The sequence below is a fragment of the Suhomyces tanzawaensis genome (genome assembly GCF_001661415.1).
Source record: "Suhomyces tanzawaensis NRRL Y-17324 unplaced genomic scaffold CANTAscaffold_1, whole genome shotgun sequence".
NCBI classification, from domain to species: domain Eukaryota; kingdom Fungi; phylum Ascomycota; class Pichiomycetes; order Serinales; family Debaryomycetaceae; genus Suhomyces; species Suhomyces tanzawaensis.
Window position 1 is genome coordinate 162360 of NW_017963636.1, and position 23652 is coordinate 186011.

At 47.6% G+C, this 23652-nt stretch overlaps 11 protein-coding genes across 11 annotated transcripts; 4 read left to right on the forward strand and 7 right to left on the reverse strand.

Moving 5' to 3' along the window:
- Window positions 1-1255: 1255 nt before the first annotated feature.
- Window positions 1256-2977, reverse strand: NPL4 (Npl4p; the record flags this gene model as incomplete). The annotated part of the gene is made up of 1 exon (XM_020208951.1): window positions 1256-2977. One exon carries the CDS (start codon window positions 2975-2977, stop codon window positions 1256-1258), a length of 1722 nt encoding a protein of 573 aa, XP_020066507.1.
- A 404-nt stretch (window positions 2978-3381) lies between these two features.
- Window positions 3382-4065, reverse strand: CANTADRAFT_19027 (uncharacterized protein; the record flags this gene model as incomplete). The annotated part of the gene is made up of 1 exon (XM_020206395.1): window positions 3382-4065. The coding sequence occupies one exon, from the start codon at window positions 4063-4065 to the stop codon at window positions 3382-3384; it is 684 nt and encodes a 227-aa protein (XP_020066508.1).
- Window positions 4066-5175: 1110 nt separating this feature from the next.
- Window positions 5176-5448, reverse strand: CANTADRAFT_41282 (uncharacterized protein; the record flags this gene model as incomplete). The annotated part of the gene is made up of 1 exon (XM_020208864.1): window positions 5176-5448. A coding segment is annotated over one exon (273 nt), but the record flags the coding sequence as incomplete, so codon positions are not given.
- Window positions 5449-6437: 989 nt separating this feature from the next.
- On the reverse strand, window positions 6438-7883 carry HAC1 (transcription factor; the record flags this gene model as incomplete). The annotated part of the gene is made up of 2 exons (XM_020212010.1): window positions 6438-6932; window positions 7253-7883. The coding sequence occupies 2 exons, from the start codon at window positions 7881-7883 to the stop codon at window positions 6646-6648; spliced, it is 918 nt and encodes a 305-aa protein (XP_020066510.1). The 3' UTR covers window positions 6438-6645.
- Window positions 7884-7976: 93 nt separating this feature from the next.
- CANTADRAFT_105640 (uncharacterized protein) lies at window positions 7977-8765 on the forward strand. Its single transcript, XM_020206173.1, has one exon. It carries the CDS (start codon window positions 8210-8212, stop codon window positions 8624-8626), a length of 417 nt encoding a protein of 138 aa, XP_020066511.1. The 5' UTR covers window positions 7977-8209; the 3' UTR covers window positions 8627-8765.
- Window positions 8766-8904: 139 nt separating this feature from the next.
- On the forward strand, window positions 8905-9924 carry BUD16 (putative pyridoxal kinase; the record flags this gene model as incomplete). The annotated part of the gene is made up of 1 exon (XM_020206396.1): window positions 8905-9924. One exon carries the CDS (start codon window positions 8905-8907, stop codon window positions 9922-9924), a length of 1020 nt encoding a protein of 339 aa, XP_020066512.1.
- A 1493-nt stretch (window positions 9925-11417) lies between these two features.
- Window positions 11418-13136, forward strand: CANTADRAFT_58255 (uncharacterized protein). Its single transcript, XM_020210771.1, has one exon. The coding sequence runs from the start codon at window positions 11609-11611 to the stop codon at window positions 12659-12661; it is 1053 nt and encodes a 350-aa protein (XP_020066513.1). The 5' UTR covers window positions 11418-11608; the 3' UTR covers window positions 12662-13136.
- Window positions 13047-15173, reverse strand: CANTADRAFT_19032 (1-phosphatidylinositol 4-kinase; the record flags this gene model as incomplete). Its single annotated transcript, XM_020206398.1, has 1 exon — window positions 13047-15173. The coding sequence occupies one exon, from the start codon at window positions 15171-15173 to the stop codon at window positions 13047-13049; it is 2127 nt and encodes a 708-aa protein (XP_020066514.1).
- Window positions 15174-16326: 1153 nt separating this feature from the next.
- Window positions 16327-17301, reverse strand: PGA45 (Pga45p; the record flags this gene model as incomplete). The annotated part of the gene is made up of 1 exon (XM_020208935.1): window positions 16327-17301. A coding segment is annotated over one exon (975 nt), but the record flags the coding sequence as incomplete, so codon positions are not given.
- Window positions 17302-18056: 755 nt separating this feature from the next.
- CANTADRAFT_45936 (uncharacterized protein) lies at window positions 18057-19106 on the forward strand (the record flags this gene model as incomplete). Its single annotated transcript, XM_020209267.1, has 1 exon — window positions 18057-19106. One exon carries the CDS (start codon window positions 18057-18059, stop codon window positions 19104-19106), a length of 1050 nt encoding a protein of 349 aa, XP_020066516.1.
- Window positions 19107-19943: 837 nt separating this feature from the next.
- PHO87 (SPX domain-containing inorganic phosphate transporter) lies at window positions 19944-22885 on the reverse strand. Its single transcript, XM_020207085.1, has one exon. It carries the CDS (start codon window positions 22854-22856, stop codon window positions 20016-20018), a length of 2841 nt encoding a protein of 946 aa, XP_020066517.1. The 5' UTR covers window positions 22857-22885; the 3' UTR covers window positions 19944-20015.
- Between the last annotated feature and the right edge of the window lie 767 nt (window positions 22886-23652).

The window sequence follows — 23652 nt, forward strand, 5'->3', positions numbered from 1 at the left end:
GTGTGGCCTGCGCTGGCGTGGGGTGAGCGTTTTTGCGGGTCTCCACGGCCAATTGCTCGTGGTTTGGTGGTGGAATTGCTGCGAAGACCACCGTGCGAATCTGGCCCCGGGGCCAAGAGTCCCAACACGGACAATCGGACGGTGCAGGAGGCCAGGGCCACCACGGATTGCCTGGAGCACACTGGAGATCAGGTGCAAATCTGGTACATTCCCGTAGAATTATTACTGTAGTCTACTGTCTCTGTGAATTTGGTGGACAGTAGCTGCTCTTCAATAATCCCTACCACGATCCCCAAATTTACCGTTGCGGTACCAAAGCCACCAGAACTACGAAAACCACCAAGATTCTCAAATTACCACGAAGGTCCCACTGGCACGCATCGGAAATTGCTGGTGCCGGTGCCGTGTAAAGGATTGCCTTGGCATTTCGCATGCTGGGTCGTAGCCTAGCAAACAACGGAAAATTGATCCAGTGGCTGGTTGGGAGCGTGACAGCGAGTTTGGGCTGGAGAGTTGTCATATTATTGCCAGATCGGCACGCCAAGCTGGAATAGGGAATGGCAGTATTTGTCCAGTCTACAGTATTAGTCTAGCAATTAGCAGTGTATGTATTAATGCAGAAATGTAGTTAATAACTCTAGCAATGTAGTTAATAGCAGTATAAGTGTCAGTCTAGAATATCACTCAAGCAATACCAATCAATATTTGAAGGCAGTTTGCGAAGTTAAATAGGGCAACCTAAATCTCCATACCATGCCATTGGCACTGAGGTACCCCCAATAAGGCTTCTAGAGTCCCAAAGAAGCATCTTGGGCTTATCAAGACTCCGGCACAGACTAATGTCTTCGAGAAATTCTGTAGGCACTGATGAAGCTTATTCCAACAGATCTAAAATTTCTCCCCTAGGAAAATTACCCGTTGTCAGCTTGGCCGGCAGTGAGATTACTTCCCTTTCTCTCCGAGTGTTTCTAGTACCGTCTAGGATATTCATCACCGAAAAGCTGACTTTGAACCGAACCAAATTTACTGTCCCTTGAGATCTTACGAAGCACGAGAACAATGGACTAAATGCATTCGGTTTACAATTTCTACTCCTATAAAGAGATTAAGCTGACGTGTCATTGATTAATTAATTAATTAATCCAAAAGTTAGAACCAGTGGATAAATCGCATTGTTTCATAACTCACACAGTAATCCGAGTACAATTCCTCGTTCCTCATTTGGGTACAACCTACCGTCCTGTATAACTCAATTCTAGCTACTCTGTTCCGCAATGGTAAGCAATGTCATCCAACCAGGACTCTCCACCAATTGCAAGTAATCACCTTCATCCCTGTCCTTGACGTACCGAAGCATAGATTGCAACTCGTCTGGGCCCAAAATTCCTGTCTTGGCCACAAACCCCAAGAAGTGTAAATCGCACAAATTCTCTCCGTTTCCTGCTCCTCCATTAAGGTACAGGTAGAGTTGTGGTAAGTTCTGCAATTCTCCCATGAAGTCTCTATTTTCGATCGGGAACGATGACGAGCTGTTGAAAAATGGCTTGGGCTCGAGAGGGAACGAGTCAGTCAAGGATACAAGCAAGAAATCAACAGGAAATGCCGGTTTGGCGTTAGATTTCACTTCTAACCCGTATTCGTTGATTTCCAGGTAAGATATATCGGGAACGTATCTGGTATCGTTATTGGAGTTGACAAGCAACTTCGATGGCTGTGTTGAGGCACTCATTATCTCTGCTTTCACCAAAGCTTCGGCACTGGCAGAAACTTGAAACGATCTGGGCCCGATTTCTCCCTTAAGGCCTCCACTTATGACTGAAGTAACGAACTTGGAGGAGTACTTTCCTGATGAAGAATGGCGGGTGGTCAGAGGATGGGCAGCTTGGTTTCTAGCAGCCATAAGAATCTCCAAATTCGTTAAAAAGTAACTGTCCTTGTGCCTCTTGCACAACACGGTTCCATCATTATTTCCGGAGTCCGTCAAATCGGTGAATACAACACCCACCTGATACATTCCTAACAGCTGGGCCACTGAGTCTATTTGTTCCTGATTTTCCCAAGGCAAAAGGGTAATACCATCGGCTTCACCCGCCTGTGGGGGCTCGTAGATGGCCTCCACCACTGCCTTAATTCCCAATGGCACCTTGTCAAAGGCTTCGTACCGTCCGTACAACACTCCATACCTCTGGACCCCTGTTTGTCTCCAAGAATCAATGAACTTGTTCAATATATGGAAATCGGAATACTCCACATGGTCCACCATTCTAAACTTCTGGAGCTGAAGCGTGATAGGAGATGGCTGACACTTGGAGCATATACCGCGGGGGTACGCCTTGTGGCCATTTGTGCAAGTCAAGTCGATTTTGTAGTTCGCCTCGTCCAACGGATGAATGTATGAGGAGGCATTATTACGGTTATTTTTGGCGTCGTTCAACTCCTTGAGATGTGCATGAAAAGACATGTGCTTGATGCTGTTTTCCTTTCTGTAGTTGGCGTCCCATGGAGGAAGAGGCGAGCAGTACTCGCACATACCCTTATCACCATGACGACAATATGTGGATCGTGGACGTTTGATGAGTCCGTCGGACTTCTCATAGGCAGCATCTACTTCAGACCCTGCAGAAGGCTTAAGCTCATCTGGCTTCTTGATGTCAACCGTGTTGGCGATGCTAACAGTGCCACTGACGGTGTTTCCACTGACACTAACACCTCCAGCGGAAGCAGCTGTAGAGGCAGAGGCTCCACCAGTCACATACAACATGTCACCATTCTTCAATCCCAACAGCTCTACCGACTTGCCACACAAGCTGTTGGCCAATTCGCCCTTTTGTCCAGGCTTATCGCTGATATAAGTCAGCTGAGGATCTTGATTCTTGAGCTTGTTGAAGAGCTCCTCCAACACGAGAAGGAAATCTGCCTGTGGATCAGCACTGATCCGGAACATTCCGTCCTTGGACCTAAACCTGAGAATAATCATGTTGCTGTAAGGCGTGGAGTGGTTGAGCAATTGGAATAGTAGTTTGGGTTGTAGGATAAGTTGGATGGCAAAATGTAGCACGTGCCTCTGTGCACGTGACGTGTCTGGGACAGCTCCAGCACCTGGTGGGGGATGGGGCGTGCTGGTGGCGACTCTGCAGCGAAAGCTCTCGGTGCGTATCGGGCACATGACGAGCAACCTGTGGCTGTCGTGCCTGTAGTATAAATTAAATGTTATGTAAGCTATTACTAATATGTGATTGATTCCTACCCAGGCACCTTAAGGAGCCTCTATACTATGAGCTGGATCCCAGCGCAACATGATTATATTCTTGGATTTGCGTGGGGACCATCCAAGCTCCATGAAGGCCGTTTTTGTTGTGGTCCACCCAATCGGCCAGCGATTCAAGCGTTCAAAAAGACCCTGATGCAATGGTTGATGTTGCTGAACATGTGTAGTTTATCCACTCGGTAACCGATGTTTTTCTTGGAGTCGCTTTCGATGGGAATGCCCTCTTCTTCTTCGATCAAGATCATGTCTTCCATGGTGGTTTGTTTCTTGAGCAAGCTCAAGGTCCCGTCGGGGCGAATTGGCTTGTCAGAAACCACGCCCTTGGGGAAGAGTCTCTGAGCGTCATTTTCCTCGAGTCTGGCGAAACGAGTTCTCACATTGGCAAGAAGCACCAACGGGATTTCTACCCTGGCAACACGTTCCGACTCGGCACCCGATTCTGGTGCCACTCCTCCATCGTGGTTACCATGGCGAGATCTTGCTCCTCGAACCTTGACTCTACGAACCACTCTGGCACTATTGGCACTGTTGATAGGCCCTCGAATTTCCATATCCTTGACTGGACGATGGAGCAACGTCTCGAGCACATCATCCAGGATGGACTCGACCAATGTGTTGAGGTAATTCTTGGAGAGCTTGGTGTGGTAGTTGGTGGCATTGGTGAGAGTAATGAGAGACTTGGAATTGATGGCCAACGACTGGGGCGAAGACGTCCCCGCAGCAGGTGACTTTGCAAACACTTTGATGGGGATGACTGTGCTGGAAGTGAGCTGAATAAACGTGATTTGTGGTGGCATAGTAGGGATAGCTCTTTACCTTGGTGCTGTTGAAGTACGACTAGTTGCTGATGGGGGCTCTTCTGAGTGGTAATAAGGATGTTCTTAAAAGGACTGAAGTTGCGAGGGGGAACGATACTTGGCGTGGATGCTCTGACGAACTTGTGGCTCTGCTGGAGTCTTGATGACTTGTGCAAGTATTGGATGGTTTCCGCGAGCTAATAGTTGCAATAGAGGGAAAGAACTACGAAAGCGGGAAAAGCCTGAACTAAGTGGACGGGAATGTAGTACGATACACACTAGAAGCTGCTGTTGATGCTTGCCCGAAAGGAAGGATTCAGAAGGAGCCAGCTGGTGTTGAGTTGGAACGTACTCCAAAATGCGACATATGGCGATGACGACATTGGCCTGGACACGACCAATTAACACCACTCTAACTCGACTGGTAGCTCAGTGCCGAGAGGAGTTACTAGAAAGTGAATCAATCGAAAACACAAGGCACATAGTGCTCGAATAATATGTGCAACAACAGGAGAAATTTAGGAGAAATAACATTGCTGATGATGTCAGAAAGGAAGGATTCAAGAATTGAATGATGAGTTTGTGGCAAATTTAGATGGTAATTTACACTAGAAATAGCCGGGATCGCTTGACTACTTGAAGTCGGCTCAAGTGTACCTCCCAACCTACTAAACACTGCTTAATAAATCAAGTCCGATACACCTATTATATTAGCCTGCACATAAGCGAGCAGCGAAACCTTTGTCACGTGTTGAGTGTCACGTGTCTAGTACTCCACCTCTGTTTATCCCCGCTGACGTGTCCCACCAGCGTTTCAATGCACTGCCCGCTGTCACGCCCATGCTGCACCGAAAATGGCCAACACCTGTCCTAACTGCGATTCCACCCTGTAACACTGCGCCAGTTGCATGAGCAATCCTGACAATTGACAGTAGGAGAGGTGAATAGCCCCGTGGGGGGTCTAAATGGTGGCTATTCAGCAATAATGGCAGGAGACCTGTCTTATCCACTCACCTGTCCTATCCGCACTGAAATTGATCGATCTGCTACGAATCTACTAGTATTGTAATCTCATAACGTGAATTCATTCATACATCGTGCTTACCATCTACCGCCTTGGTTGTTGCCGCCGTAGTTATCGTTTCTGCCGCTGTTGTAGTCATTTCTACCGCCGCCGTAGCTGTCGTTTCTGCCACTGCCGTAGTTGTCGTTTCTGCCACTGTTGTAGTTTTCGTTTCTTCCACCGCCATAGTTGTCGTTTCTACCGCTGTTGAAGTCGTTTCTGCCACTGCCGTAGCTGTCGTTTCTACCGCTGTTGTAGTCGTTTCTTCCCTCGTGTCTGCCGTACTCGTTTTGGCCGCCATAGTTGTCGTTACGGTCGTTCTTTCCGAGCAAGTTGCCGAGGAATCCACCGTGGCCTTCGCCACCGTGGTGGTTGTTTCCATGGTGGTTTTGGTTGCCATGGTGGCCTTCACCCTCGAATCTGTCCTCGAGCTTGTTGCCTCCAATGGCACCACCAATGGCACCAACCAAGCCTCCCAACTTGGAGTGGTTACCGCCCAACTTGGAGCCACCAATGCCACCAAGAGCACCACCAGCGATTGTGCCTAACAAGCCTCTTTCACCGTCCTGTTGGCCTTGTTGGCCTCCTTGGTGCTGGGATTGTTGTGGTTGGTAAGATCCTTGTTCTCCTTGGGAATAAAAGTCGTTAGCAGACATTTTCAAATGTAATTGATGTGGAAAGAAATTGGATGGAGGAGGGGTGGTTTATAGGGTGGGGCCTGGTAGAAGAGCCACCTGTACTAACCGGCGGTAATGCACGCTGGGGTCACATTATGGCGGCGTGTAATTCCCCCTGAAATTTGCATCTACGGTTCGTCTAGTCGCGGATGCTTGACGTCATGGCGAAGGAGATATCCTGATAGAAGGGGTAAGGCGGTCACGTGCTGTGGCTGCAGGTGCCGCAGTCCCATTTTCGCCCGTGACCCACTACCATCAACTACGCCTTGTGTTCTAATACCTTTATTATCTAATATACAGAGAAGTAAACTTGAAGGAAAACAATAGCCTATTCGGTGTTCCATCTGACATGATCGCATGCCTTCGTTGTCCGTGCTACTCGCCAGCATCTTCCGTTTTCGTGTAGACCTGTGCCTGGAGCTCTCTTGAACAATAACCTCGTGCCTTGAAAGGATTCGAATCGTCGCATCACTGGGTAGGAGCGCCAAATGGTAAACATTTATATTCGAATCTCTTGCAAAGAAAGTCGGTCATGAAACAAAATCAATCCACTCACAAACCACACACTCAACGGTCAGATACCTGAACAACACCAACGCAAAGACCAAAAAAACAGCTTTGTTTTTTTAGGTTTTTTTTGTTTTGAATTTTTTTTTTTGATTTTGCGATTTTTTTCAGTATGATCAGATTGATAAACATTATTAGTAGAACTGAACCGAACGAGACATAGCCATAGTTTTTTTTTTGATTTTTGATTTTTCTTGTGACAATCACACACAATTAGTAAACCCATATAAACACCAGTAAAATTTATTTATGTAACCCAACCCACGAGAGGTATCAAAATTCCAAGAACTCATCAATGGTCAAATTGACATCTTGATGTTCTTGATCCTGATGTTGTAATTCAAACTTGGAATGTTGGTTATCCAAAATGAACGAGGTAGAGTCAGGTGAGGAGAAGTCGTTCAACTCTTCAACTTCAGAATAATGAGATAATAATAAGTCATCAACCGAATTGTTGTTGAAAGATTGTTGAGTGTTACCAGGAACTAAAGACTTTGGTTGTTCCGTGAAGCCATCCCTATCGGTTGGGAAGGAGTCCAAGAAATCGTGCATGATTGGTGCTGCAGACCAGGATGGAATGGTTGTATAAACAACCCAATAGAGTATACGTGGAATTATTGTGTAGTAGCCGAAATCAAGACTGTTGCTTCGATGCTATAAATCCAGAGGGACATGACAAGCAGTACATCAAGAGATTCCACGTATATTAATCAAGAATAAGTCATCGCCTGACGAGATAGTCTTGATTAATATACATTTCTTGAAATATTGCTTTGTTCACCAGTGGACAAGCAGAGAACGGTCAACGAACTCGGTTAGGACACAATTAGTTCCTGAGGATGAAAATCCGACATATAGTCCGATTGGGTTGACAAAATTGCTGCTGAATTTTGCCCCATTGAATCATACACGTTAGTTGGCTCCAACTTAATGAAGGGGGTTGGGTCTTCGGTGGACACACCCGAGTGGTTCTTGGTCAACGTCAAGTCGATGGGCGAGTTGACGGGTGAATTGATCGACACAGGCGAAAGATAGTTGTAGTAGGTGCTCTTTTCGTCCTTGACCGACAACGAGTCGGTGCTTTCACTCAACTTTCTTTTTTTTTGCTGAGGGGTGGACGAGAAGGACTCGTCGTCCTCGTCATCTTCCTCCTCGTTCTCGGACTTCTTTGATCCTGTGGTCAAGTTGGAGTGGATCTTATCCTTCAACTCCTTCAAGTCCTGTAAGGCGGCCAAGCTCAACGACGCCTGCTGCTTGGCTGGAAGCAACTTATGAACGGCATCAAAGTTGTCTTGCAAGGTCGCTAAGTTCTTTTCAAGCTGGACCACATAGGACTCCAAATACTCCACGTGCTTTCTCTTCTTCTCTCTGGAAGCGTGGGCAGCACGTCTGTTACGGAGAATTCGTTCGACACGACGTTGTTCCTTTTCCTCCTTGGTCTTGGCTCTCTTTCTGGGAGGAAGCGTAGACTTGAAGGTGGCGTCGGTATCAACAGTGACTTCGGTAGACATTATTTGAAGACCTTTGGTAGTGAGGGGTGGAAGTGGTGAGAAATCCACAGGTTTAAATAGAGGACAGCGCACTGGTGAGGGGGGTGCAATTTTCAAGGTAGGGGCGGGTAAATGTCGCGGGTCCTCAGTAACGCGGACAATCACTAATAATAACTCATAAACATTGCACCGAGCACCGCGTGCATGGAAGATTCCAAGAACTGGATAATTAATATTGCCATGCATTATCTGCAAAAGGAGGGACCGCAAGTTTGCCAGGAGGTGTTACAGGTTTCGTGTCTGATTGTTTCACAGTTAGGGTTGGCGACAACGGGGGAAATACCCACATGCACTTGTGCTCCCATCCGTGTCCAGCGCGGAGAACACTCGGGGCACCCAGGCCTGTGAACCCTGCCACGCCGCGAAACGCCACCCCAGGCAGTGTCGAGCATGCCCTGATTCAGCCTGCGCACGACCGGTCTGTGGTCCAGGTTCGTCTGCTGCGAGTGACTACTAGTTCACATGCATTGTCTCACAGTTATAGGGGCATGCAGCTGGGTGCGGTCGGTGCTAGCCGGTGCAGTGCAGTCGGTATCAGCGGGTGCAGTGCCGACGCTGGTGGTATCAGCGGGTGCAGTGCCGACGCTAGTGGTATCAGCGGGTGCAGTGCCGACGCTAGTGGTATCAGCGCACACTGCGTAGATGGCATGCATGCCATGCAACCTCTACAAGGCTGCGCCAGGAATAGTGCCGATGGATCCTGAGTCGTCTACCGTCAAGGGCCCAGTTGCGCCATCCCTGGCAGCTGGTGGGCGCACCGCCACGCCCAATAGGGGCCGCACGTGACGCCCGATTTCTGGATTCGCAGGGGCCAATGAGTCGATATTTGCTCACGTCAGCCGCAGCCTCGGGGCACTTCCCCACTGCTGCGCAGAGCCTGCGGAGCCTGCGGAGCCTGCGGAGCCTGCAGGATGGTTGCATTGGCCTGCGCACTACCCTCTACCATTTCACGGGCGCCGCCACGTGATCATACTCCACCATCATGAAGACGGTACTCTCCATCCAGTCCCACGTCGCCCACGGCTACGTGGGCGGCAAAGCCGCCATCTTCCCTCTCCAGGCGCAGGGTTGGGACGTCGACAACATCAACACCGTCAACTTCTCCAACCACACGGGCTACGGCTCGGTCCGTGGCCTGGCTGCCGATCCCGAAGAGCTCAAGCTGATTCTCGACCAACTCGTGCTGCAACGAGAGTCTCTGCCCTCAAAGGGTCACTACGGAGCAGTCATCACCGGCTACATCCCCAACGCGACTCTTATCGGCATAGTGCACGACTACATAGGTGAAATGAAGGCCAATAGTCAGCAGCACCCATCGGGCCTCCACCACGGCTTGTCCACGCCTCTCTACCTCCTTGACCCCGTCATGGGCGACAACAACTACCTCTACGTGGAGCAGAACTGTATCGAGCAGAACAAACGGGTTCTTTCACGCAAATTAGTGGATATAATCACCCCCAACCAGTTTGAGCTCGAGCTCCTCGTAGGTTACAAGATCGACACCCAGGAGCTGTTGGCCACAGCTATCCAGACACTTCACCACGAGTACTCGGTGCCGTACGTGGTCATCACGTCCTTGGATGGCACCATGCTAGGCAACTCGTCGGTGATAGGTTGCGCAGTGTCCACATCTGTGCCGGGAAGAAAGCTGGTTATCCGCACATTTGAGGTGCCTGTCATCAAGTCGTACTTCACAGGCGTGGGCGACTTGTTTTCAGCGCTTTTGTTGGACAAGTTGGTGACGTTGCTCTCCAACAATGCGGAAGATGCCTTGGTACTCGCAGTAAATCAGGTTTTGACCATAATGAGGAAAACCTTGCTCTTGACCCATCGCCAAGGATTGGAGGCCGCAGCCAAGGCCACGGGAAACAACGGACCTGTACAGGGCAAAATCAACGACGGTGACACCATGAAATACTTTGAATTGAGAGTGGTGCAGTCCAGAGACTTTTTTGCCTACGATGGCCCTGGCGAGTACCTGCCCAAAGAAATGGTCCACTGAGGTTAGCTCAAGCTGGAAAGAGCAGAACTATTGTATATATGTCATTAATGTAAGTTAGAATAGAATCAATTAAAACTTTTACTTTATTTCTTTTAATCAATTTAATGGGCAACTCACGGAAAGAACTATTCAAATAGATACGGGCCCTGTGTAAATCAAATTTTTGGAACACTCGTAATTTGCTGATGCGAAGTATATCTTGTTAGCTATATGCCTATTGTAATGGAACAGCAAAGATTTTAAACCGTTCATTGAATAGAAAAGTTCAATTATGAAATGCATTACTTCACAAAATGGAATTCATGTAATGTGAGCCAAGGTCCGGATCCCTAAATGAAATCGTTTCAGTTAATGAAGTATGCACGTTGGAGCCAAAGAACATCGTCTCTCTTAGGCTCTTCAGAATTTGTGCTAAAATCGTAAAAAATAATTCACAAAGATATTGCAACAGAGGTTGTAAGTGGCAGAAACTTCGTCTCCAAGCTAATACACAGTCCAAAGCAGATGATAGTCTGTTTAGTACACATTTACACATAGCTATGTACTTGTGTACTATTATTGAGTGATCTTACACAAGTTGGATATTTTGCATTCTATTTGTGGGACAGATGTCGTATGGAAACAAAGAAGAATTCACAAACCTCAGCAGTCAGTATATCTCTTCTGTACTTTTTTGAATATCTGTTTCTGTTAAGTTGCTTGATTAGTGAAGTACGGATGTTTTTTGGGTGCAAATTTATAGCTCCGAACTTTTATGCTCCACTTTTCCAATCAGAGAAAAAGGGATCACAATTGAAGTACCGACTATAGAAGTAAGTACACGAGGAGAGCAAGTCTATCTATTTTTAATTTGACTTTTCATTTTATCTCCATTTCATAGGATTTTAGGTTAGCCTTTGAGACCCATTATGACACTGGATAACCAAACTGGATACCAATACTTTTCTATTTCAAAGGCTACCTTGTTTCAGCTCGAATTTGGCAAGTTACGAAATTAGTCTCCTAGGCGTTTTCCTTTGGTCGACTACGCTTCCAACGCATTTGAAAATAAAATATTTAAGCAAAAGTTTGAAACGAGGAGATCGATTTAGGGATATTCTCGAGTTTGATGCTATAGTTGAACATAATATAATCATAGGAGTTTTTCACAAATCCCGCCAGGGCTCCTGCCCGTCGCTGTTTAGTATTTTTTTGTGAAAAATTAACTGCTTAAATCCGTAAGTAGCCCACAACCTGTGGATCTGTGTACTTCACGACTGCTGTCCGAAGTCACCGATACTGCTACCAGCTCCCTTAGTAATGGGGTATATGTAATACGAGCTTAGCCTTGTGTCACTATAGTAGTATCAGTCAAATTGGTAATTGACCAGCACTAGTTCAGTCAAATCGGTAATTATCCTATAACCACAATTATTAATTTATAGAGATTGTTACGTCCACCAATACCTCTGCTCCCTACCCTTGCCTTCACTTCCCATACATCCCGCTTGTGATTTTCCAATTCTGGCCCTCTTACAACTTATCGATTTCATTTTCTTCCGACCTTCGCAGCATATCAACGTCATGTCTCTGACGTGCGTCCGCAGCTTATCGATGTGTCATTTCCGATTTTCGCGATAAAACGATCTGCTGAAGATTTCCAGCTCTCACATAACTGAACCTCTGATACATTTCCACAACCACAATGGCCCCCAAAGTGCTTATCGTCGGCTCAGGTGGTGTAGGCGTTATCTGTGCCTACTCTCTCACCAAAAGAGCCAAATCAGAAGTCACCTTAGTGGTCCGTTCAGACTACCAACGAGTATCAACCCAGGGCTTGAACATCGACTCCGTCAACTACGGCACCGTCAGGAACTGGATTCCTTCCCAGGTTGCTCCATCGGTGGAGACTGCACGCACCCAGTACGGACCCTTCGACTACATCTTTCTCTGCACCAAAAACGTGCCGGACTCCAGAGTGACATGTGAAGACATTATCCGTCCAGCAGTGTCGGAAAACACCACCATCCTCCTTCTCCAGAACGGAATCGACATCGAGAAGCCCATGCACAAGGCATTTCCCCACAACTTGATCCTCAGTGGCATAAGTCTCATCGGATCCACCAACTCCCCCAACCTCATCCAGCACAAGGCGTTGGAACAGGTGTTCGTGGGAGACTTCGACAAGAGCCAGTCGCATCCAGACTCCCAGAAGGCGCTCGACGAGATTATCGACATCTACCACAACGAGGGCTTCAACCTGATCTTGCCTGATGCTGATGTTCGCCAGCAGAGATGGAACAAGTTGTTGTACAATGCCACCTTCAACATCATTGCAGGCTTGACTGGTGTTGATGCGTGCAGGTGCCAGATCACAGGAGCCAACAGTGCTCTCATCGAGCCAGCAATGAGGGAAATCATGGCCATTGCCAAAAGCGAAGGCTACGATGTGCCTGAGGCGTTATTGGACAAGCTTATCCACATTGGCGATGGGCTTTTCTACCGTCCCTCAATGTTGACAGACGTGCACAACGGCCAGTTGACGGAGGTGGAGACCGTGTTGGGAAACCCCGTCAGAATAGCGCAAAAAAACGGAGTGGCAGTGCCTATCCTCAACACGTTGTATTCCATGATGAAGATCAAGCAGTTCAGCATCAAGGAGCAGCGCAAGGACTTTGTGTTGAATGAGGAGGACTTCAAGGGCAACAGTGATGGCTACGAGGCCATTTTTGAGGAAAAGTACGCCAGTCACCATTAGACAAAATTCACTATGACTTTATTTACTTCTTGAGGGCCCTTTAATAACGTAAGAATCTTGTGCTTGGTGATTTACTATGGCTTCTTGACACGGTTCGACCTTGACTCAATGAATTTGAAATACTTTTATTCAAATTGTGCTTCGAAGCCTAATAGCATGATGTTTTACGATGCCAACTCGAATTCACCTAGAATTTTTAGACAAAATACCTCTATTATGAATTATCAACTCAATAAAATCTATTTTTTTAGGCAATGGGTCACTTATAGGCTTGGTGGTTCCATGGTGCCAGCACATGCACCACAAGTATAAGTCGATGTATACCTCTAAAGATGAATATTTAAAATGGTTCAAGGAAACTCGTTCTATTTGAATACCCTTTTATTCAGCACCAGGTAAAGAATGGAGGTTTGCTCTCGACCTTTTCCAATCTCTCTATGATCACCTTTCGGTTGCCTTCTTCCTCGCCTCGATCATCCGTGCAAGTCAAGTTGTAATCATATCCACTAGGCTCTTCGCCGTCTTCTTGAATCCTGCTCATGTTTGGAACAGACGGCTTTTTACTTTTGGCTGCAAGCAAAGGTGTAGAAGGAGTTGTATGTCCAGTATATGTCTTTGGAGAATAGCCATTTTGCAAGTAATTGGAGTTCAAGGAGTCAATGGGATCGACACTATCATCCTCGTTTCTGGTGGATCGATAGTTCTTGCTTCCCAAATCATAGATGCTCGATTCCATGGCCCGTGTTATATACACATCGTTAAGCAGCTTGGGAATGTACATCGTATCGTCCCAGACGAGCAAATGTTCACTTCTAGTTAGCTCCAAGGGCCCAGCATGACTAAGCTTCAAGATTTCGACCACATTGAATGCTTGACCCTTCAAAACAGCCAACTGCTTGAGCCACATCCTTTCTTTAAAGTCGTTGTCGATTTCAAAGACCTCGCGTAATTTCACCACTGTCTGTTCCCACCAATACTTGGATGTGAGCAACGGCAAGAAATGGTTCCTTGTTTTCATGGAGAAAGGCTGTCCTATGATGGTTAAGGGAAGAAATAACCATCCAAAAGGAAATGATCTCCACTCGTCAGGATGCTTCCAGGGAAATGCTAGTCCCGAGTCTATTGCTCCTATCTTGATGACTGGGTTTAATTTTCGATATGCCTTTCCTTCGTGGGTAGTTCTCCATACCAATTTTATCATCCAGTTATCCAAGCCTCTATCAGTATTTCTCATGATATAGTCGAGAATGACTAGCTTCTCTAACTCCTCACGGAATTGCTGCACAACCTCGTGTGACCACACAAACCGAGGATTTAAGAAATTCTCGTGCAACTCTTCGTCCACACCCACCCGAATTTCCAGAGAGCGCAAGAGCTCTTCCTCCGGGGGGATAGGATATAACCGAAACCACTTTTCTGCTTCCATGTATCCGTTCAAGAACAATTGAAACGACCCAATTTTGGGGGGAAGCTTGGATTTATCCCAGAACCGGTAGAAGAACGAAGAGGAGGATAGGTGAATGGTTCCAGTATATGGCACGATATTTGAAAGTAACTGTCTGTCCAAAATGGAAGCAGCTGCCTCGCTGATATACCCCAAGTTTGGAATCAAGCAAGATCTTCCAAAAAAACAAGGAAAGAAAGTTCTATGTAGCCATTTGGTCCATTTTGGGGATAATGGACCGTACGGCTCTTCGTCCTTAGGCTTGAATATTCCCACCTTGTATGAAGTCTCGACATCTGATTCTATGGTTTTTCTTGCGTAGAGGAAATAACTTCCGGAAGACCCCTGGGATATGCGTTCGGGCTGTAGTTCTTTATTTACAATGCTCTGTGTCACCTGATGTACCAACTGGTCAAATTCCTGCTTGGTGGTGTAATTTTCAGGGCATTGGAGTCCCGAAGATTCTTCCTTAGCATACCCTTGATTGTTCCACTCGAGAATTAATTTCCAGTGCTGTCTCAATTCCTCTTCGCCGCTGACTGGTGGAAGGCTGCCCACTGGCTTGAACACCGAGTACTCGATCACGTACTCGTTTTCGTTCACAACCTTAGTCTTTCGTTTCTTCGACATAGGTGAATACGCCCATTTGGCGGCTGCTATGATGTAGTTCTGGGTGAATTTATTCAAATTTGTGGAGATCACACTTGCACGCCTGGACGTGGGCTGTGAACGTGAGAGCAAAGGCGCATTGGCGTCTGGGTAGTCGTTGGAGCTCGGATGTTCTGGATGGTTGGCACCTTCTGTTCCGTTGGCAAAGGAATTGGCCCTGTGGTTGCCAAAAGATGGCCAGCTCGCAGAGAGGACATGTGCAATGGACTGCTCAGACGAGTTGGAGTGCACTAGCGTGAGCTGTGGGTGTGGCTCTGTAGGGTGGTGGTCAATGGGAGTGTCTTCGTCTTGCGAAGCCAGCAGTGGTTGGTTGGAGGTCAGAATCGGCCGAGTAGTCTCTTTCGAGGACTCTGGTACGACCTGAGTGGGGCTGGGCAGAGATAAGTCGGAGTTTGCCATTCTGACTGGCTTAATTGGAATGATGAAGAAGGGTCCATTTTTGCAGGTGATAAACAGCAAGCGGTGTCACGTGATAGATAAGCCGTGGCAGGTGAATTTGGCAATATCAAGGAAACAGTTTAAAATCTGCACTTCAATCGCCTGCGTAGAAACACTTCGCTGGCTCTGGAGATTCTCTAACTTTGACTTTCGGCGCTGCTAGTCTGCTAATTTTGGGACAATTCTGCCAACACTTCACTCTAGAAAATCCATCAAACCAGGCTAACATGCTCTCCCATGACGAAAGGACCTAGTCTTAACTGGCAGCATATAAACAACTATGTTAGCAATCGCTAAGCTGGTAGCATCAGCTTGCTGATAGTCTAGGTATGTCCATAGTCTTGAAGAACCAGAACTTACTCCTTTTGGGTGACTATCGATTCGATCAAATTAACTCTTTTTGAGAATTTTTACGCATTTAGAGCCCATTTAATTTGAAGTCTCCTTTGAGATTAATTTGGAGTATTTTATACATTTAGACAGTTTAGTCTGAAGTATTTGACGGATCTATGTTCTCGTATAGAGACCACTAAGGAAGTAGTTTATGAATTCTAAGCTCACGTACAGATCATTTAATAGGTAATTATGGATTCTGTGTACACTCAAAGAGACAATTTAGTTTGAACAATTACGGATTCTATGTCAATATGCATTAAGCGACCGAAAGAAGAAGCAACGAGATAAGTAAAGAAGGCAAAAATGGGTAGTAGAAGTAAATGATACTGGCTACGCCATAGTATACAAAACCCGCAGGTTCGTGCTGGGCTAGCGACCTCAGCGTGGTATTGGGGACATTCAATGTCGTGATGGGATTTTCAGGTCAAGAACTCCAATATTGGTGGAGTGCAAGCCGGTAGTGTAAATGTTTTCCAGCGTATTGCAGAAGTTTTGTGGTCGTCGAATGCAACTCCAACGGATGGCTGACTAGAACTCCGCCGACGCTGTGAGGACTCCACCGACGGATGGCGGTCGACTGAACACGTCGAATTCCTGCCATCATGCTCTGGGGTGGTGGTGTCTCTCTGGGGGCTTATATCAAGAACAAACCTCCCAAAACAACCGACTGGAAGAACACCATCAAGGCAGAGTCGGCTCTCAAAGGACCAGCAACTCCGTTGGACGAGGAGGCGGCCCTGGAGGAGCTGGCGCTCGAACCACCACTAGTGGTCGAGTTGGAAGCAGCCTTGGCGTTGACTCTAAGGTTGGATCTGGCGCTAGAAGTAGGGGCGGGTGCAGACGATGACGACGAGGGGAACACGTAGTCGTTCAACTCCTGGAAAATGCCAGTGTCTTCGAGGTCACTGATGATGGCCTGGAGAGCACCAGAGTACTTACCAAGCGAGGAGAAGAGCGAGTCTGAGCTGGAGCTGCTGTTGCCAGCACCACTGAGCACGGAGTTGAGCACGTTGGTGATGAGCGAAGGGTCAGCAAGTGCTGAGTCGAGTAAGCCAGTGATGTTCAAGCTGGAGGGGTCGATGTTGATGGCGCCAGTCGCGTACAAGTCAGTGGCAAACTGGGCAGTCATGTTCTGGTATGACTCGTTGGCAATGGCACGCTTGACCACATAGACAGCTACGCCGGTGTCGTTCAAGGCGCCCAAGATGTTCTCGAGGCCTGTGGAGAAGAGAGACGAGCCCAAGAACGAGTAGGCCAAGTTAGAGGCAAACTGGCCCAAACTGCCGCCATAAGAGGAATCAGCTCTCTTTTGGTTGCCCTCGCTTTTGGCGAAAATGGTGTCGATGGCAAAAAGAATCACATTCTTGTTGGACTCCAAGATGCGGTGGGTGAGGTTCACGAGCACAGGTCTGTAGTCCTCGTCCAAGAGAACGCCGTCAGCGACAGACTGGAGGAGGCCCGAGCCCTGGACTATACCAATCAACTCGGTGAGGTTGACGGAATTGGTCAACTTTTCCAACGAAAAGAGCGAGGGACCAGAACTGTTACTGGAGCCCTGGCTTTTGATGAGGTTGCCTGTGATATTGGCGAGCTTTTCGATTCTGTCAGGATGGCCAGCAAAGTCGTCGAGAAGCGAGAAGATGATGCCAGATCTGTTGACAGCTCTGACGATGCCAGAAATGCTATCTTGCGAGATCAAACTGGACACAAGTCCGCCCAGAGTGGAGTTGGATGCTCTCTTGGAGAGCGTCTGGAGATGGACGAAGTCGGGATGTGCCAACTTGTTTTCGACCAAACCATTAAAGAAGGTGTCGATTTCAAACTGGGTGTTTTCCACTGGCAAGGCATGGGGCACAGCACTGGCCAAGGAGGCCGCCAAAAATGTCGCTGAAAAGAACAGGGAGAGCTTCATTGAACGGATGGGAAACGTGAGCAAAAGCAGAGTAGGCGAGGAGGGGTCGTCGGGCTTTATATGGAACGACAGTGGAAGCAGGGCTATGGGGAGGGATGCAGGGCCGGACGCATTAGGAAGGTGGACTAGATTTTGCAACTTCTGCTTACCGAGAAGGGAAATTGTGCGGATGCCTGATCGGGAAGTGTAATTGTTGCCTAAACGGGACGTCACGTGACCGAGACACCTGGAGGTGTCCTCTGGGCGGCACTGGTGAGGGCCCCCAGAGACGTCCAGGGGTCCTGGGACACCCAGCACCGCTACACCCACGCTACACTCCACTGCGCCCGCTCGCGTTACCCGTAGCACCCAAACTACCCACCCTTTCCTCCCTGCCCAGCTTTCCTAATGCGGCAATCGCACCTATTCCCAATCGGGAAATTCCCATCGACGGCCTGCACACTTTCCCCAGAATACCCACAATATAACTAGCCCTGCTTCCGCCAGTTTCACTCTTCAACCCATCACTCGTTACCCACACCCCAGTCATACCCATAATGAAGTTCGCAAAAGTGCTCGTGTCGTCGCTTGCAACGATGGCCTCCTTTGTGTCTGCCCTCGAGCCAGCCTCCGACCAGATCGAAGTGTTTCCGTCTGAATACTCCTATATCCTCGACCTCGTCAACGACTACGTCAGTGAGGACTCTCTCACCAAAAGAGACGGTGCCCTGTCAATAGAAGCCATCTTAACGGCAGTGTCCAAGTCTGGACTCATCAGTAACACCATCGATGAAGTTGCAGGCTCGCCTGCGTTGATGAACACCATTTCCCAGACGCTTATCAACGTGATCAACGGCACCAACATCTCGGCATTGGAGAACGGCGAAAGCAACCTCCCAGTGAATGTTACCCAGTTGTTGGACAGCTTGGATCGCTCGGGATTGGTGCACTCCACCCTCAACCTGCTCCTCGTCAACGAGACCAACAGACACGATTTAGCCGTGTGGAGTGGCAAGTTGCTCTGTGCACAGCCATCCGTGGCCAAGATCTTGGTCGATCTTGGAAATGGCCAGAAGTTGACCTGGAAATACTTGCACGACGTCATTGTCAACACCAAGGCCAAGGTGCCCAACACTGTTGGCCCCACCTTGAAGAGCCAGGTTGTGTTTGGCGGAGACGAGCTCGTCAAGAGAGCAGGAAATTCCAGCAACCAGTATGCTGGCTCTGCAGCTGCTTTCCTCAACAATATCATCGGAACCGTGGTCCAATCGCAAATCTTCACCAGCACCATCGACAACACATTTGTGGCGCTCAACAACAGTGGAGTCATCGCTCCCATCACCTTGGAAGTGCTTAACAACCCTAACCTTGGAGTCATTGCCAGCAACATCGCCCCTGCTGTATACGACAGTGGTGTTCTCGACAAGATCGACCTCAACAAATACTACTCGTTGGCCAAGAAGAAGAAGATCCTTGCCGATGGAGTCCAAGTGATGTTGACCAACCCTACCTACTCTCCATACTTGGCATTGTTCTTCAAGCAAATGGACGATTCTGGAGTCTACAAACAGGTCCAAGAAAACCTTTTCGGGCCTCAGAAAAACTAAGCTGATACCCAACACTAGAGGGATCCGATCGATGGCCAGTTCCACGATCCAGTGGCATCCACAACTGCATTTGCGACCTATTTATTCGCTTATACCCAAGTTGGTTTAATTCCTTTTATGTACTATTCAATTCTATTGTAGAATAAAACGATTATAATGAACCAGGCGCAAGCCACTGTAAGTCACTAGTTACTAGTGATTGCGTATGCTACTTCAGAGACTTGGTATTACTAGGGGCTATGGTTCCAATAGGGACACAATAATTCTGCTGAAAATAGCTATAATATTGCTGCTGCTAAATTGGATACTCTATCCTAGCTCAATATGGAGATAAGCCAAGACAATCCAGTCATGGCGCAAGAAATTACTTGACTACTCCGGTCCAAGAGAATCTCTCTCAATAGAAACAATCTCGGCACGGTCTTGGCACCCGTTTGGCCGTATGGTATTGGATCTGTAAGGATACCCTTTTAGGACAGTTCCAGTCTGCTGCCGATCTGACGGATAAGTCCTATGGTACCTCACTCCATTCATCCAATGGGTATGATCAGTGGATATGAATGTGATAATTATTACATTGAGTCTTTAATCAGAAGTTCCTATGAAAAACGAATGTAATATTTTTGAGCCCCAGTCTGGGCTTTCTATAAATGTGGAGATTTCTACATCTTTTAGAAAATCATTTCAAACATGAATGCTAAGAGTAAATTACTCCTGTCTGGTTCCTATTAAATATGAATGTGAAGATTTCTTAAACCTTCAGAAATTCCTAGCAATGTCAGTAAATTAATTTTTTGAATCATGTTCTTCTGTTAGATCATCCACAAGTTCTGAAGCTCTACCATCTCCTACAAATGCTAGTTTCCTCATGCATTCATTCTATAATATTGTACACAACACTCTCTAATTTTAAAAGTTCAAGGCACTCATGATACCATAACCTACAGTGACAACCACAATATAGGCAATGATGGATGCTGGAACACCACGAGTGATGAAGGTGTTCACCGTAAGGTACGGCTTGCCTACCTCGTCTGTCATACTGATGGCTGTCACGTTGGGGAATCCAGACGTTGGCAAACCCATGGCTGAGGAGGCAATCAAGGCAGTACCCATGACCAAGATCAATGGATGTGGAGTAGGCAAGGTCTCACCGACTTCCTTGACCAATGGAATGATGATCAAGGCTGCAACGGTGTGACTCACGAAGGTAGCCACAACAAGAATAAGAGCACCAAAAATGATCAAAATGACAAAGACATTGAAGTCCATGATTTTCTTCTGCAAGGCTTTGGCAATGGTGGCAAGCAACCCCGACGAAGAGACGGCTCTTCCAAGGGCAAGACCACCCATTGCAAGCCACACGATGTTCCAAGGGAAATTGTTCAAGTCGTCAGTCTTCAAGAGACCCGATCCAAAGAACAACACGATAGGAATGATAGAAATAATTCCCGATTCCCCAAAAGTCAGTTCGATCTGGGTCATGACACACCACAAGATAATGGTGGTGATGGTGACAGAAGACACGAAGATTTGCTTGCTGGTGAACTTTTCCTTGATGGGCTTGTAGGCCTTGATCTTGACCTTGGAGATGTTGAACGTGAGGATCAACTCACCCCAGATTCCCAACAACGAAATGATTGACACAGGCAAGGCCACGGCAAACCACTTGCCCCATCCTGGGTTGGGGTCCATGGCCTCGATGGCAATGACGTTCTGAGGAGATGCAATAGGAGAAGCCATACCAGCTACGTTGGACGCCAACGCAATTCCAAGAACCAAAGCCTTGGCCATGGGCGAGTCAGTAGGCAAAGTTCTCAACACTGGCTGGATCAACGAAAAGCAAAGCACAGGAGCAGCCACGTTGGAAATCCACATGGCCAAGAAGAGCGACACTGCCATAATGGAAAGCAACACGTTCCGAGGTTTGGTGCCCGCAAATGCAAGAATGTATGAAGACAACACTTTGGCGACGTTATACTTGGACAAAGCAGCAGCCAAGGTGAAACCTCCGATCAAAATCATGATAACCGAACCCCACATGGCAGAGAGGATGAACTTGGAGGCATCAACGGCTTTCATTTCAGACCCATCGGTGTTCTTAAGCACACGACAGGTGACGACAAGAAGCGGAACAAGCATAGCTGTGGTGTATAAAGGCAACGCTTCAGAAGCCCATAACATGGCCAGTGCCACCAACACAGCAAGACAACGGCCCTGCTGGGGGTCGTTGAAGGTCTTTACAGAGATCAAGATGGCGAAAACAATGGCAGTGACCACCAACTTGACGATCTGCCATGAAACAAAGGATGCTGGGACCATCACAGAGAACTTACCTACCTGAAGCTGACGCATTCTGATGTGCAACATGGAATCGTGGACGGATTCATCGCCCATCTTCTTGGACTGGACAGCATCCACATTGAGATTGTACGAACGCTTCTCCAACGACAAGAGATCCTTCCAGACGGTGTTACGCTCCCACACGATATGATCACGGAGACGGGACTTGAGCTCAGCACGAATGTAGTCTAAGTCCTGGGAGGTGGTTTTTGCACCCAATTTTCCTGACAAGAATGCGTACACTTTGACAAGCTCGTCTAGACAGAAGTCCAAGTTCTTGAGGGTTTCTGGGACGAACACCCGCGAGTGTGCAGGCAAGTAGTTGTTGATGAAGTCGGACTTGATGGCGTAGTTACAAGTCTTGTCGAACTTTTTACAAATCTTGGTGAAACCAATGCGGTTCAACTCGATGAACGACTTGAGCTCGGAAAGGGCGATGAAAAGCGCACCAGACTTTCTCTTAAGCGTGATCTTCACCTGCTGCTTGACGTTGAAGTCGGTGTGGTTGAGAAGAGCCGTGGCCTGTTGGTTGTACTCGTCTTCTTCGTCGTCGTCATCATCATCGTCATCGTCATCGTCATCCTCCTCAGCGACCTTGTAGTCTTGCTTCTCCAAGTCCTTGTCGTAGTCGTTATCCAAGTGGTTGATATGGTCAAACACAGAGGCATTGGTGGTGGTTCTCGAGAGGGTAGACTTGACGTTATATTGGTGGTGTTCGTCGTTAGCTACAATCTCCGGGTTGTCGTAGTTGTAGGCCTGAGTGAACTTGAAAACTTCATCAATGTGGACGTTGTGGGCCTTCAAGTCCTGCATCAAGTTGTCATACTCGGTGAGAAGATCTTTTTCCTTGCCGGTATAGAAATCGGTGATTCTTTGTAATTCAATCAAAAGCTTCTTGGCAAATACTTTGAGGGGATCAAACTCAGAAGATTCTGGGTTGGAGTAGTCCCCACGACTTTCAGTGTCTGTTTCTTCGTCGTCGTTGCCAAAAGAAACGATGGTAGAGTTTTCGACGTCCACGCTGGTGAACTCAACCGAGCTCAGCTTTTCGTCGGGAGTGGGGGTGGCACTGACCTCATCGAAGTTGTCTTCTTGGTTCTTTTTGAACTTTCTCAACATCTTCGATCTAAAGCGACTGGTTCCCTGGATGGCCTCCTCTTCATCCCTGGCCTTGTGCTCAGTTACTTGTTTGTTCTCCTTTTTCTTGTTGAATTTGTAACTCTCAACAAGCTCACTAACCGTGGTGGGGTTTACTTGCTGCAAGTCGTAAGAACCGTCATTTGGCTCTGAAACCGCCAACTGGTCCTGTTGAAGCTTGTATATCTGCTTCTTCAAGCCGGTGTAGTTGACATAGTTGTCCTGCCACTCTGGCACCGCGTTGAACTTGATGGAATGAGCGAACTTCATGGATGGTCAAGTTTGCGCTGGCTGCGTATGTCAAGTGAACCCTTTGCAATCCCTGCGTTTTGACAGATTCCTGAAGAGCTTAACGATCGTGTGACCTTAAGAAAGTGGTAAGTCCTCGTGTGATGTTAAGCTTTATAGGGAACCCACCTTAAAAATTTCTTTTGCATGGCGCATGGGGCCCACGTGGGGTCGGGGAACAAATTGCGTTCATCGCATACGTCACGTGACCTAACTGCTTCGCCTTCTCCGAACCCCGTTATCTCCTACGGGTGGCCCCAGCAACGCGTGAGGGACCTGGGACCTGGGGTACAGGAGACTACGGGGTCGAAGGCCATCCCAGGCCATGGAGGAGTGCCAACAGTTGGCAGTTTCCGCTAGAAAACAGCCAATCTGCTAAGCCATGCATTAAGCGAGAATCGGCCCAGATTAACTTCATCCCTAACTGGGTCGTGCGACCAAAAGGGAATTCAAACTTCTGGGCATGCACCAAATGGCCAACCACGGAATTTTGCACTCTGGAGGTGTTCTGAACGAGAATTGTCAGTTTTATCTGGACATATGGCGAAAACATCCGTACTTCACTACACCAGGAAACATCAGGCAATACACCCAGAACAGGTGGCTCATCGCCTCATTTGTGAGCTACATGTAGACTGAAGTAGGATCGTCGTATTCCGCTCGAAAATAATAGCTGTTCATCAAGCATCGCAGCATTTCATTTTGTGCTCTTTTCTGCTCTGGGGTATATGGAGGAAGCGTTAGTTGGATTGAGACCGTAACAACGCAACCAGCCCAT

Coding starts and splice junctions, on each gene's coding strand:
- CANTADRAFT_105640 (XM_020206173.1), top strand. CDS start 8,210: ATGCACTTGTGCTCCCATCCGTGTCCAGCGCGGAGAACACTCGGGGCA.
- CANTADRAFT_58255 (XM_020210771.1), top strand. CDS start 11,609: ATGGCCCCCAAAGTGCTTATCGTCGGCTCAGGTGGTGTAGGCGTTATC.
- PHO87 (XM_020207085.1), bottom strand. CDS start 22,856: ATGAAGTTCGCTCATTCCATCAAGTTCAACGCGGTGCCAGAGTGGCAG.